The sequence below is a fragment of the Atractosteus spatula genome, chromosome 1, assembly GCF_055471065.1.
Source record: "Atractosteus spatula isolate fAtrSpa1 chromosome 1, fAtrSpa1.hap1, whole genome shotgun sequence".
NCBI classification, from domain to species: domain Eukaryota; kingdom Metazoa; phylum Chordata; class Actinopteri; order Semionotiformes; family Lepisosteidae; genus Atractosteus; species Atractosteus spatula.
The window spans coordinates 23,906,220-23,921,999 of NC_142706.1; the positions used below are offsets into that span (position 1 = coordinate 23,906,220).

Genomic DNA, 15,780 nt, shown 5'->3' on the forward strand with positions numbered 1-15,780 from the left:
TTTCCCTGACGCAGTGACAATGTTGTTTGAATTCTCCACAGGTAAAGATTGTTTTAATCTTTACTTGAAAGACATCATAAATTGCAGGTGCCCCTTTGTCCAGCAATGCTGTTAGCCCAATTCAGTGCATGTCCGGTTAGGAGAGAGATTACGAAAGCTACTTTCTCTTAAAATGTGGGATATAGTTCCAAGTTTAATTTGAATACCTGAGAACATTAAGTAAGAAAGCATCGAGCTGGATCTACATCAAATCTCTCAGGGGTGGGTAAAAGAGGTAGCCGAGGGGGGGTGGCAGCAGATGGTGTAGCGGCGACTGGTATAAGTGGAGAAGCCTGAGGATGTGATGCAGTTGTCAGTCTTGAGACTTAATTTGAGAGTTGCTGTTGTGAGAAGTGTAGCTGCATCAATGCGTGGAAATGTTGAGAAATAACAGAATGAATGGTGTCGTACTTGGGTTCCATTTTTCTTTGCTTCAGTATTCTATCAGGCAGCATAGTCGGAGATGAGTTATATATGTTGGACCCTATGCAGTAGTCTTCAGGCACAGTAGGAGAGAGAGTGATGCGGTGATGCTTACGCAGGGGAAAAGAGAAGCAACCAAGGCCTTTTTCCGTGATGTGAAGTCGAAGTCAAGTCAATATGCAAGTCCGAGAACGATAGTGTACAAAGGGAGTCTACTGAGAACGTGAGAATAAAGCTCAGGAAACCCAATTTTGAGCACTGGAAACCTAATGAAGTGTGCTGGTCCCAGGAGGTGTGGTAGAAAGAGAGAGCTGGAGATTGGTTAATTAGTTGTGCCTTGTTAAATTGGTCAAGGTGGAGGAGTGTCTTTGATTCCAGGGCCTTGATCTCGTGACAATAGCGTCATGGAAAAGGAATAAGTGATGGAGGCCCTTTGGTATGATTCCCAGTAGGCATCCCAGCACACAGATTGCAAAGAAAACGTTAATTTTGCCTTTCAGTATTGCATTCCTTCCCTCTGCAAAATCACTCTGTGAAAGGATGCAGCTATCTAACATTAAGGATTTGATATCTGACAGCTTTGATCTTCAATATAAAATTGGGTTGTTCCTTTCAGAAGGTGTGCGCGGTAGTTGGGAAAGGCCTGAGGAAGCTGAGCATCAGGGCTTTTGTAAGAAGATTCACTGAGTCCAAGGTGGAGTAAATGAAGCTAATAGAGAAAAGATATGAGTAAGCCAAACTGACTTGTGAAACAGCTGATGGCTGAGAGATAGAACATAAAAGAGATGACCCACAAATAATGAAGAAGAGGTGTCTGATTACTTTGTTTTGATATAGAAAATAGATAGCGCTGTCCTGGCAGTTTATGTTTAAGCCCCTTATTGAAGGAGCCTATACCACTCTTCCTTCTCTCTCTCCCTCTGGTGCAGATTGCATAGAAGAGGATCTGCCCTCTGTCTCCAGACACCAGATGTTAACTGATCCCGGATGCTATAGCATCCAGGTTTTTAAACTGCCATGACTTCCACCAATTGGTCAGGTAACCGAAGATAGCACAGCTCCCTGGGGAATGTACAGTAGTTCAGACAACAGCTATTATCTTGTCTGAACCTACAGTCCTCCCCTCTGACATGCACACTATGTTTAGTATACCTTTCACTAACCCCATGTGCAACAATGTCAAGTTGCAACAGAATCTAATGATGCCAGGAGAATGACATGTTTTATGGTTTTGCACACCTGGGGTGTCTGACTAGATAAGTATCCCCCAATTCTGTAATAGTGTATCTAGATAAAAGGTCAATTTGAGTGGAGACCAGATAATGTGACCACCTTTGAGATTGGAATTTCCCAAATCAGACCAACCAAACTAACGGAGCACCACTGCATTTTAAAAGACAAGTTACAAAAAGGGATATACCAGAAAATATACATAGATATAACAGAAAAGCAGAAAATGTGGAATAAGGAGTAACTGAGTTCTGCAAAAAAGTGTGTACAACCTTCAAACACTGAATTGCTTACTTACTTAGGAAAATACTCAGGGACTGCCCACGGAGGAAACTTTGCCTAAATTTAAGGACAGCAGCACTAGATGTGTAGAAATATTTAATATGGCAAAGCTTGCTCAACTCATTTTGACTAGGATGCATTTTTGTACGGGAAAAAAAAACATGGCTCCTGTAACCACCATTAAAAAACAAATGCTTACCTCTAAAAGATTATTTATTTAATTAAAAATGTCTTAATCCCATATAAATATACATGGATTATTGGTCATCCAGCCTCCTAGGGAAGAAAGCATTGTTGAATTTTCAAAAAACATAATCATATTAAAGGACAGCTTTAGAGAGGATGGTAATTAAAACTAAACTAGAGGCCATTAAGAATTTTATTTTTACCTTTACTTTGATGCTCTGAATTGATTTTCTGTTAACAAAATCATCCTTGTTTGGCCCTGTGGGGACTTTAATGAAGATGTCTGTGCGGTTCAAAACACCTATAACATTAGAAAAACTGCAAAAAATGTTTAAATCGTGGTACTTTGCTACAGAGAAGAGAAGCTATAAACACAGTGGATATAATTATAAATGAGAATATTAACAGATATTTCATGAAATTTCTGTTTGATGGTATTCACTAATGTATGTCTGGGAGAAGTTTTAGTGCAGACACCACTCTATATTGCACAACACACTGTCACTTTGTTGAAATTGCCTGAGTGCCTAACACATCATTCAAATATTGTATATAAGGGACATTTCACAAAAAGGCCTTGCTGCTCTTGAATTGGTCTAAATAGGAGCAATCAGCTATATTCATGTACTTAATAGAATGTCTAAATAACAAGTTAAAACAACTGAAGGCATTTTCTATTAAAAAGAAAAGAGGACAATGTGGGGTGATTCAAGTATTTAAAATCCTTAAAGGTACAGTATTGACAAAGTCAATAAAAATCTTCAGCATCAACAGTGAATATGGACCACAGGCCCCAAGTTAAAAAAGGAGCAAGTCCATTTAGGTTTGCAGACATGAGGCATTGTATTCCTGTATTGTATTCTTTGTAAAAAAGTTGGTGGGAGTCTCGATCAAATTATTCAGGTTGAAGTTAGTCCCTCAGGTCAATCATATAATTGAAACAAAAAAAATGGAATTATTGTTACGGATTCGGCCAGTGAAACCGAAACCAAGTAGTGAACCCACTTGTGGGAGCCGATAGAGACAAGTCGTGATCCAAATACTGTAGCCGAAGGAGAGAGCCGAGAGTCCAGGGGAAGCCAGTGATCCAAACAGGGAGAGAGTAGCCAAAGCCAGACCGTAATCCAAAACCGTAGACGATGGAGAGAGCCGAGGGTCCAGGGGAAGCCAGAGAACCAAACTAGGAGAAAGCAACCGAAGCCGAGCCGTAATCCAAAAGACGTAGTAAAAGGGGATAAACCAAAGTCGGAACCAGAACAGTACGAGGAGGTAGAAGGCGTAGTGCAACTAAGTAGCTCGAAAGGGAAACCAATACTGAGCGAGGGGGTAGGGAAAGACTAATGCTTAAATACCAGATGAGACGGAGGTGTGGTGGTGAAAGCGTACACTGATAGGTGGACTAATGAACTAAGGCTACGCCTTCTTCTGCCTCTTTCGTTGCCGAGAGGCAGGGATCGTAACAATTATCTCCCCTCATCTGTAAACATTCCTGTTGTTTTGTTAATCTCTTAGTCAAACTCACAGACACCTGCATCTGTATAATATAGTTTCAGTGTGGTTACAACACCTTCACACTGAACTTGCATCATGATAAACAACAATATTTTTTTAATCGTTTCACAAAGCATTGCACACGAATGTAATCTCCAACATCCTCCACATCGAACCATTAAATTTGTTTCCATACCAGGGAAACCATGTATTTTTTAAAAAAAACTAACATATTAATGACACAGGACTGACCACAATAATGCAATAGACCACAATAAAAACAACAGCCTTACCTGTTGTTTTTAAGTTTTTAATAGCTTTGAGCAGCAAAATCAAAACACACCACCACAAACTATATACTGTACCATAAGAAACAAGATAACACTCTTTTAAAACAGTGTATTACATATCCTAATTAAGCAACCCAATCATTTTACCATCTTATCTAAGATCATTTTTCTGATGAATTCAGAATAAAAACGTGCTGTACTCAAAGCCCACATAATGCTAATTGCCATTTTTACAGAAAAATACAATTGCAAAAGAAATCTTGCCAAAACAATAGGATCCCAACATCCTTATTGTAAAGTTATAAAGAAATTTCCAAAATATTGAAACTAAACAAAGAACAATCCACCAAGAAATCAAAACAGGACAAGAGAAACAATGGTCTTCATACTAAATTTAAACTGTGCGCATTTCTCTTTTTGCTGCTGTGATAGTGTCACGATTGTAGTGCCTTCCCCTTAAGGGCGCTCCGGGTCCTCCTTGTTTTGCCTCATTCCCCGTACCTGTTCCTTATTCCAGCTCCTTTTCAGTTCCCCCTTAAAAGCCAGACGCTGACACTAATCAGGGCTCTGCATTGGTTTCTGCATCATGCGAGCCCGGGTCCTGGATGCGTCTGGCTCCGTTATGTTTTTAACTTTCTGTTCCTGTTCCCGTTCCCCCCACCGGTCCCGACCCGGTTCCCGTTTTTAATCTCCTGGATGGATGGCCTGGCCATGGACTTATGCTTGTTTTTTGGATATCTCTTTGGGCTCATCCCTGGATTTTTTTGCCTCGCTACACCTTCCCTGACCACCAGCACTCCTTGGACATGCCCCCCTGTTTTTATTCCCATATCCTGCATGACTTTTTCCTAGTTTTTCCTCACTCTACCCCGGATTGTGTCGTCCGCATAGGGTCCGGAAAGAACTGATCGTGACAGATAGGTGACATTAACTGTCAGTTATTTTCACCTCTATTTAGAGATTTAGGGGAGGTTCATGAGTGTCCAGTGAATGCTTTGTCTGTCTGAATGTCAATAATAATAATAATAATAATCATTATTATTATTATTTTAATCTTTAATTTATTTAATTGGAAGTCTATGAAATCCATGTCAGGACCTGGGTTTAGAAAACCTGATGAAGATTTTTTGTCTTTGATCTTTCAGTCTCAGATCTTTATCCAAAGTAGCAGATATACTGTACCAGACAAGGTCTGGAAAAAATGGGTTCCTACATGTACAGTACTAATATAAATAATTGAAGGCAAGCTTTCGTTCACCGGAAGTAAAGATGTGAACATTTTTTTAACTTATAAAGAAAGAAAATGAAATGTGTTTTTTTTCTAGTGTGTTTTCTGAGTAAACCATCTAAAATATCTGTAGTTGCAGACTTGATGCACAAGTGGTTACTCTAAGTCTTAAAGCAGGCATGTACTGTCTATACTTTCCAAAATAAGAAGATATTAAGGGCACATACGTTCCCCTTGGAAATGACTGTTAGGGAGTTTGGGTTTTAAATTATCATTCATTCATGTTGGTTTTCTAAACCAAATGTATATACCTTATAAATGCCAAAAACGTCAAAGCCAATCTTTTTGTTAGATTGGCTCTGACAAAAAAGGGTCATAACAGGCATTTAATTTAACCTTTGAGAATTCTGTTTGAATGCTGACATACTGGAGAACAGAAAATGTAATGTAAATGTACAGTAATGTGAATTTATACCAATAGTCTCCCTCGGATATTTGAAATGGTTCCCCCAGCATAAGTTGCGATTCTTTTGCCATTATCTGAGTGGAATAAAAAACAACAACGAATAAATTGCATTATCAGAGCGTAAACAAACTAATGGACAACCGCGCAAGAAACACTAGGCTATTTTCTCTATTAAGACAGGAAGTGTTAGTCTCAAATATTTTATTACATTAGTCTGTACATTAATTCGAAAGGCCTCTCACGTTTCTATATTTAAGCTTCTCTAGTTCGCTCTTTTGTGCTGCATAACTGCTTTGTTGCGTAGGCATTTAGTAACAGTAATAATAACTAGTCAATAGTAATATACACACAAATATTAATTAAAGATTTATTTTTTTAATAAAAAATAAACCTCCACAAAATGAGCTGTCACTGTTCTTCACTCCATATGTTTTACACGTACTATATGTTTTACACGTAGCATGCAGCCACTGTATGTTCGATACTGCTTAAAGCGAGATGTTAGAAGCCGCCTTTCAGTAACAAGGACTTAATATTAACTTGGTAACATGTCGAATGTGCACAATTATTCTGAGATTCTTGCATCCCATATGTGTGAGGAAGTGTGTGTTGGTTATAGAAATCGCCGATACTGTTATAAACAGATTATCATTTTAAAAAATTGTATTTTCCTTTAGTGTAATTGTTCCTTTTATAAGAATACATATTACGTTTATATAACAAAAGGGAAGTGTCTATTGTAATTTTTATTTTATTTTCGTATATATGTTTATCTGCCTTACATATTGGCAGTTAAAACAATTAATTGTAGCTATTTTCCTTTCACATTTATCTGATTTGTCAATCACATTGACGAGCGATTCGCCTTCTGCAGTAAGAGCGAGCTTTAGTGCAGGGTTTAAACAGCAAGCAACCACAGAAATAGAACACATGCTACTGCTTTCCAATAGAGTGATGAATCACATAGACACGCTCGCGCGCACGCACACACATGAATATTTCTAGACAGAAGAATTGATGGTGGGTCATAAAAAGCTATCAACCATATTTTAATCGCATCTCACGTCTTGTTTTAGTTTGTGTATTTTTTCCTGAGGACTGTTGGGGACAAGATATCTCATCTTTGAGAATTTCAATTAGACTTGCGCCAATGGGCAAATAATGCATATTAATGAATCACATCTCTACTTGCGGTGAGCGAAAGCTTGCATTCAATTATTTATAGTGCAGACTGTTCTACCACAGGCACAATAGTTAACTTACATTGTCAACATTATTATAAGACTAGAAAGCGTAACAACACCTTGTGTACTACATTTATTATCATATAAAAGCCATGTTAAGGGTTTTCAGGTTGATTTCACGTCAAAGGTTGATTTGTTTCAGAAGCATTTCTATTGTCTTCGACAAAGTGATGTGCAGGAGAGAATTACATCGATCTATACGAGCCGGTATGTCAATAGTAACAACTTAAAATTCACTGCCCTTTATTTGGTTTTCAGTGTGCTTAATGTTCCCTCTCCCCCTTATTGGAATTTTAATTATATGTTTATGTTCTCATTTTCTCTGCTTGTTCGTGTATTTTAATTAGGCGAATTTTAAGTCTACAGTCTTTTTGCTTAAATATTGATATGATTCAATACACCTACACACAACATGAGAATGGCTTAGGTGGAATTAAAACGTGATGTATGTTGTGTTTACAGCGGCAGTATGTGCTGTACTTGGCCTGGTACACAGAAGTTAACATCTCATTACACAAGCATACAGTGCAACCTTGATGGCCTTTTATTATATAAAATCTGGGTACGAGAAATCTTAATATAATAAATAGCACTATCATCTTTACTGCTATTAAGTGCACATAAATATGCGTTTCTACACATAATTCTCAAGCGGTAATTCCTTAAATTCTAAACTTGGCAGGCTTTAAGACCCAGTGATTCTCCTCCTATTTCTTTGTAGTTTGTTTCCTCGGCTCACACCGCAGAGAATTAAGAACCGAATGTCAGCAGGTGAAAAGAACTAAAATCCAGAGCTATCTAACGGAAGATCGGGGCAGTGTGGGTGACAGGCTCTGGGATGTACACAAACTATTGGCAGTCCAAGTGATTCCTTGGTCTTTGGAATTTATTCAGGCTCGCCCTCGTTTTCTTTGCGCGCTCCCAGGGTCTTGCCTAAATCACACTGAACGGAATCTTACTGCAGCAGTGTACTCTTAGGCACAACTTTCCCATCTTCCACAGGATCAGTATAAAGAAAGACATCCCTCCTTCCAGGTAAGCGTCTTCTTTTAAACGACTTATCAATTAGAAATAAAACTCGCCTTTCCATTTCAGTGCTGGATAACCTTTGTCATTTACAGTAAAGCAAGTGCAGTCAATGTAACACTTCTGGCTCTCTATCATATAACAATAAATGTGGGGGTTTGCAAGCAACAATTTGAGTTAATTAAAGTATATAAGAATTTTTGCATTCATTATGTTATTTGTGTATTTTAATATTACTGTGTTAGAAGATTCTCATCTAAAGTTACCTAATGTAATTCGTACTGTTGACTAATCAGCCATGAATAACCAGAAGAAATTATCGTCACATAGAGACGTGATTGTTTTTAATGTATGCTAATTGAGTATTCTTAGTATATATCGCTACACACAATAAAAATCATCATACAAATTAAAAATCTATATAGTGAAAATAAATGGATATATACATTTTTCATCTAAATGGAAAAAGAACTCCAGTTTCGTATTAGTAAATATTTGTACTTATATTTGCCTTATTGGTACGCTGTATATTTATAACACTTGTTTAAAGTTATCATGATTTTAGTATTTTATGTACAGTTTAATCATGTCTTGCCCAACTCCGGTTTTAATACCACCATTCTTCCTTCTTTTGTGTAGGTGTAAATATCAGCTATGAGGGAGAGGGTGCACAGTTTTCAGTATTTCTTCATCTGCTGTTCTTTGATGATACTGTGGCACGCGAGGTAAGTTTTTTTTTTAAATCCAAAATGTAAATCAAAATTAGAGACAAGGATTCAAAGTGGGGTGGAAATATCGGGTTTTTATGACGTTATTCGTGTAATGTCAAGCAGTGTAACTTGGTATGGTAACCCTTTTGGGTGTCTAAAACAATCGATAAAATTGTTAAAATACAGTAGAAGACGATAGTCCATTCTGTCAAATAGCCAAATCACAGCTGATGTTCAGGCTCTGCTCCTCTAGGTGGAGATAGTACACAACTTCACAGAGTTGGCACTGCTGCCTCGGAGATTCTGAGGAACAGTTTTTAATGATTGAGTAATGCACAGTAGGACACATCGGCTTTACAATGAGCAATTCACGACAGGATGTGAACTGACAAAACATAATAGACCGCTCTGCCTAAAGGACTGCATTTTGAAACTATCATAAATAGTGTGTGATTTGACAATATAGTTTATAAATCAATCAAAATGGAGCCGTTTTTTTACATGGCTTCGACTTTAGGCTTTAACCCAGATGACTAATTCGATTTTAAATGTCACGTGTTTTTATTGTTATTATGTTACGTACTGTACGTTTTATTCTGGTTGAAAGCTAACAAAGTCTCTGAATCCATGTTTCTTCCAGTAAGACAATACATGGTATTTTGAAATTAATATAACCTTTATCTTTTTTTTTGTGCATAACAGATATGCTACCATACAAATGTCAATAGTTCCCTTTTTATAAGTAAAAAAAAAATGCTAGTGTACTCACTTGCGTGGTTATTATTTTTAATGGGTAAATAGGAAACATCAAACATGTATTTGCATTTGCTATTACATTCAGTAAACACGGCCAATATGACACATTTTGAATTTAGGAAGTGTAAAACGGGATCATCTATTGCTAATATTCAGATATAACTATATAAAGATTAAATATAACGATAATAAACAAGAGGTGTTCAAGAACTATAATATTAAACATTTGAGGACTAAGCCAGATATTAACATGCTGCCTATGAAATTTTCAGTTGTGTAGAAAGGTGGTTAAACAAAATCATTCTAAGTCATGTCTATACTTTGCAGACTGATATGCAGAATAATAACTTGCTCATGTGCAATTTACATGGTCTACCCTGAAAGAATATTTAGAATAAGAGCTTTAATATTCAAAATGGAGATCTTGGAAATGAAGAAAAACACAGATAGTGTCTTAAGTTTGCATATGTTTTCAGCACTGGACTGTGTGCTTTGTTCTGACATTCTCAGTTAATTTGTTCCAAAATGTGAAGTGCAAGAGCTTTTTATCACAAATGTATAAAGCACGTAAAAACATAAAAAGCTAGAAATAAAAAAAATAATGCTGTTTGAAGAGAAATGCAGTTTCTAAAGTATCTAACTGATTGGCCTTTGAAAGGATTGTCAACAGATCACCCTTTTCTAAGAGGAGAATGTTATAAATACATTGTGAATGTTTGATCTGCATATAATATTATGCACACTCAATTAATTTGCAGTTTGATTTGATGGATTCAGTTAATCATGTTTTGAGTGCTCAAGAAAATAAATAAGTATGGGATTAACTATTTTTAAGCAGGAAAGAAAAGATTACATTTATATGTTGAGGAAAAATCAGAGGTAATCACAAGTGTGGACAATTTAATAAAGAAATAAAGACTTTTCACTGACCAACAACAAAAGTAAAAAAGAATATAGCAATTCAAGTCAGCATGGAATTTTGCAAGACAAAAAGGAAATAATGACAGAGCAAGTCAAGTCTGTATAAGGCTTGTAGTAAAGATGTTATGATGCTACATGTATAATAAACCAAACAAATATATAAACAATGTTCAGAAAAGACAGCTTAAAATAATATGTACTAGATTGCTCAACACTTAGAATAAAATGAAAGTTAAAAACACAATGGTTGGGGTTTAAAAAAGTAAAACAAACTAAAGGAGAGGAAGTAAATTAAATTGACTAAATTATTTTGATTACATGTATTTAAATGGGTTAAATGTATGTGTTATTTCATTGTAATGTGAAAGATTGCCACCTCCCACATTTTATTTTCTGTGTGTGGGTTCAAATAATGTAATAATAAATATATCTACAGTATATGCTGATATGTTTGTATGTGCATTTATATATGTTTACTTAGAAAAGGAGACCAGGAAAAGATTGTAAGATTAGATTCTTAAATTTGATGTGCTTTCATAAAATACACATATTAACATATGTATTTTTTGTTTAGATCGGTAGGGGCTGACCCAACAACAGATGCATTCAAAAATAATATTACTCTCTTCACAAGAATTCTTGACAGACTACTGGATGGATATGATAATCGCCTTAGACCTGGATTAGGAGGTAAAAATAGTTTCTTATTGTTTGAAGACAGTTATTGCACATGTGTTAAGTTTTAATTAAAATAAAAACTTGCCTTTTCACCACGTTTAAATAGAATAATCCTGAAGACCATTATTTTACTAACACAGTCTTAGAATAAAATTAATTCATGGGAATTGACTTTGGAATAGAATGAAAAGTTGTGAGGTATAGATTTCTATTAAAATAGGAGAATCTTGTTATGTAAAATCTTATTTGCATAGTTTATAAATTAAGTTTGTTTGGATCATTTTGTGCTTTGGATTCAAAGCTTGTGCTGCTGCATATTGCAAAATGGTTTTCTCATAATGCTTCTTTCTCCTAAATTGGTTTTGTCAAGAAAGCTGTCAATACCACAATCAATACTTTGACACACTAAGTGTATCTTGCATTCAGGTCTGGTGCATTACTGCTTCTTAGTATTGCAACCCACAAAATTCTTCCTATTCACACACCAGTAGACTCCTTTTAGGGAACACATTATTTGTTGATGTTTCTCTATGGCCACAAATATAGTTACAAAAGTGCAGAAGATATGTATATTTAAAATTTGCTGTACTGAATGTCTGTGTTTGAATATTTGTTTGTGTTTTAGCTTCTATTTTTGCATGTAATGCCTTGTGATAATACTAGGCTCAGTAAAATCTGCACTTCTGCATCAACCAGTAAAAGGAAACTTTTCTCTCTAATGCTACAATTATACAGTGGGCACTCATGCACAGATGGAATGTAGTACAGTAGCATACCATTAAAAATAAAGCTTTTCAGCTCCATATGTAAAAGCTTTCTGCACTAACTGTCATAACCAGTATAGAATGTAATGGCTCATGTACACACATCCATTGCTGGCGGTGTGTCCACAGGGTTCCCTAACAGTTCATTAAGCATAATATATTATTTTAAAATTGTAGTGGCATAACATATTAAAAAATGCCCCCATTGCTCACTGTTTTTTTCTGTAGTTTAACTGTGTCATGTTTCTATCAAGTCAATATAACTATGATATGAATGCTTTGGATGTTAGAATCCTGTTAAAGCTAATTTGATTTCCTATTCATCCTACTGCAGTGACAGGCTTTCAAGATAGGGTCAATTCTATATTCTATGCTTGAAAAAAGTAACTTGATTTTAAAATCAAATTTCTGGATTTGATAGAAATCAAAATTATTTCAGATTTTTTGTTTGTTTTGGCATACAGGGATATCTGCAGGTTAAATTACATTCTGACATTTTCTTCATTTTGGTTTTCACAATACAGTAATATTAACATAGTAGGAATTGAAAACATAACTTTCCTACGAACTATTCATAACACATTAGATAAGTGTATCTCAACACAGGGTTTAACAGAACTTACTTCTTTTATTTTATATTGTATATATTTATAGACAGTAAAGGGTTTCCAGCACTTACAGTATTAAGATCTTATTTTTAGCATATTCAATATTCATGTGTTTGAACTGTGAATTGTGAACTCAGTTCACTTTTGTGAATCATTTGGCTTATGAACTTCACTTTGGTGTTTGTTTCACTGTTTTAGTTGTTGATTGCAATTCATTATGTTTCAGATTTTTTTATATTTTACATAAATCACGTGGATGGACTGTCTGATAAATATTTGGAAAATTGTATTTAACAGCACTAGCATGTGACCAAATCAATGATTTGGAGAGCTCGTGCATTGAAAATTATGTTTTCATAGCCTAGTCTTAAATTGCATTGCTTTTTTTTAAAACTAACCCTTGCTTAAGATTAATTTAAGCTTCCCTACAATGCAGTTAAACATGAAAGTCAAAAATCTGCAAATCTTAGTATCTGCAATAAAACGTGGAAGGGATTTTTTAAAAGGATATTACACACCATGCAATTCCAGAATCTTATGTAACACTAGTTAAAATGGTAGACAATCAAAATGGGCAAACATAAGGTTCCATGGAAATGTGATTTAAGCATAATCATAGCTATAACCATTGAATTTATTTATTGTAATCTCAATGCAGAACACGTTATGTATTACTTGGCTAAAATGTCTGCTTTTTCTTGGCTCTAATCAAAAGTAACATTTTAATTTTTTTTTTTACCTAACCCATGAGATGGAACTGAAATTCTGATTTAGTTTACCTAGTACAAGGAAGTAAGAGGGTGCCTCATCAGATTTCCCAAGTCACTTATGTTCAATGAGCTGTAGCAACCACTGGCAGGATAGATTATCTGAAAAAGCTGGAGAGCATGAGAAAGCATTGAAAAGCCCCAATGAACTTGTCTGGGCTATTGAATGCCACTTAAAATACCCACCCTGTTTTCACTCTTGGGAGTTTTCATCTTCTGAAAAAAAATATTGAAGTTATTTTGACAATTGAGAATTTAGGTTGATTCTTGAGATTTGAATCTGTTTTTTTAATGATAAGTTTGAACCATTTTTCCCATCACTAGCAACTGATGAACAAATTATTATTTTTTGCTTGGGGATCTTTGTGTTTTTTAGGTATACTTTGCTGGTATCTGCAGTGTACTCAAAAGGTAGTGTGACAGCAATTGTTTTTTCTTGAAGCAGATTTTCTTTCAGAAATGAATGAACCTCTGCTTACTGTTTTGCAGGCCAGAGGATTTTGCAACTCTTATCTCAAAACTTTACTACTAATAATACGATTTATGAAATGTTTTTAGTTTTGCTAATACAAACATTTCTTTTTATAATTTCTTTAACTTTCAAAAATCAATAAATCGATCAGTTGCAGTTATAAAGAACCACTTATTTCTCATGAAAGAATATGGTAAGAATAATATGGTTATAAGAACAGTTAGTGTCTTTTCATAAAAGTAACTTTTATGTAATGAAGAAATGCAGGATAAGTATTTATTGTCATTAACAATGAGTGTAAATAATATTGTTTTTGAGACTTACAGATCCAGCTATTCAAAATGGGCAAGGTATGCTGCGTTAAAACGCGGTGGACATGGCGCAATATACCACATCATACCGCATATAAATTGAAATAGGATAATAGTTTCTGGAAGCACCTTGTAAAACCGCAAGGTGGAGCTAATAAAGCTTAACGTCTCATGTACAGCATTTGAGCTATCACCAGAAAACGCCCGGTTTCAAATCCTGGTTGCTGCTGAGAGACAGTCTTTTTCCAATTAGGAATTTAAGTTGTGTACTCTTTAGACTTTTAATAATTTTAAACTGTGTATTACAGCATGTTAATCATTAAACATTAAAAAGTCGGTATATTTTATAAAAGCAAGATTGCTCAGTTGGACAAAAGTACACAACCTTCACCTTCATCATAAATAATTTAATTATGCAAAAATATTTTATGCATTAAAGTCTTTAACTTGGTAACTTGCAGTGAGTTCTGGTTTTAACGTACTTCTAAAATTATTAGGCATATATTCTGTACTTCATAAAAAGTTATAACATTTTATCCTTTTCTTAGAATACATTGTAAGAACACCACTTGCTGTTATTGTAGAAAGATAAATCTTGTAGTGATTTAACATCACTTGATAGTTGTATTAATATAGAATCGTGTAACTTAGTAGCTAAAGTATCACAAGTGGACATTTTGGAAACATTTTGACATTCATTTCTTTTTTTAAAAAGACTTATATTGTCCTTGTAGTGGTAGTGAACACTGTAATGTAGCGAGCTGCACCTAGGCGGTTCAAAGTCCGATCAGAGCATTACTTTTGGTTTGTTTCTCATATTCCCGAATGCATAAAAATAGTCCACTATTATAATTGATCGTGAACATGATATGTCTCTTTCAGGTTTATGCCCGAATTGAGAAAATCTATATTTTGTCTTAATCTAAATGTTAGCAGCCAGTAATCAGCCAACAATTAAAAAAAAAAAAATTAAACTGTACTATATAGTACACTGCTTGGAATGGAACCTGGTCCTTCAGCGTCATTCAACAGGGAACCAACTGGATGAATTATTATATGTGATGGTTTTGTGTTAAAGAATTTCTTCACGGAAATCTTTAAATTAAACGAAGGAGGAGGAAGGATTATTTTTTACAATTGCCAGTAATCAAGGAACAGCTTATCAACACGATGGGCAAATTATTTTTTTTATTTTTAAAAACGAAATAAAAATAAGATACAATGATGTGTTCCTGCCTAACTCAAACATTGTATGACTTTAAAAGCTGTAAAAACTGTTTAAGATAGTTAAAAAACACTTTTTTATGCGCGACAAAAGGGTGATTTTTCTCATGATCAGCTTAGAAACTTTGTGTACGCTGTAAGATTTTTACTTTTTAATTAAACGTTTAAAATACTTGAATTTAATAAAAGTTGTACTGATTTAATTCCCTTATGTACACTGTACACTGTAGCTAAAATATCACAAGGGGACACTTTGAAACATTTGACGTTAGTTTTTTTTAAATATTATTGTCCTTATAGCGGTAATAGGAAATAGACTGACATGTAGTGCGCTGCACCCAGGCGGTTCAAAGCCTGATCAGAGAATTACTTTGTTTCTTATATAGCTGAATATATAAAAATAGTCCAGTGTTATAGCTTGTTGTTGGCTACATTGTGAGTGTGTGTATCTGGATGAATTATTATTATAAGTGATGGTTTCGTGATTTAGGATTTCTTCACAGAATTCTTTAAGTTAAAGGAGGGAAAAGGGTTATATTTACTCATTATGTATCGCCTCTTCTATATTTGTAAAGGTATTCCAATTTAAATACAATACAGAATATATTATAAATAATTTTGTAATGAATTCGGGTTCTTGGGCTTGTACTTTCGCTGTTCCTGT

The 15,780-nt window shown here is 34.9% G+C and overlaps 1 protein-coding gene across 1 annotated transcript in view; it reads left to right on the plus strand.

The window, feature by feature from the left end:
* The first annotated feature begins 6,614 nt into the window (after positions 1-6,614).
* The window catches only part of gabra2a (gamma-aminobutyric acid type A receptor subunit alpha2a), a 322,305-nt gene continuing 313,139 nt past the window's right edge, over positions 6,615-15,780 (plus strand). The window contains exons 1-3 of the mRNA XM_088933041.1: positions 6,615-7,914; positions 8,545-8,630; positions 10,867-10,982. Of these exons, the coding sequence (XP_088789167.1) occupies positions 8,560-8,630; positions 10,867-10,982 (187 nt within the window). The 5' untranslated portion in view covers positions 6,615-7,914; positions 8,545-8,559. The remainder of the gene's footprint in view (positions 7,915-8,544; positions 8,631-10,866; positions 10,983-15,780) is intronic.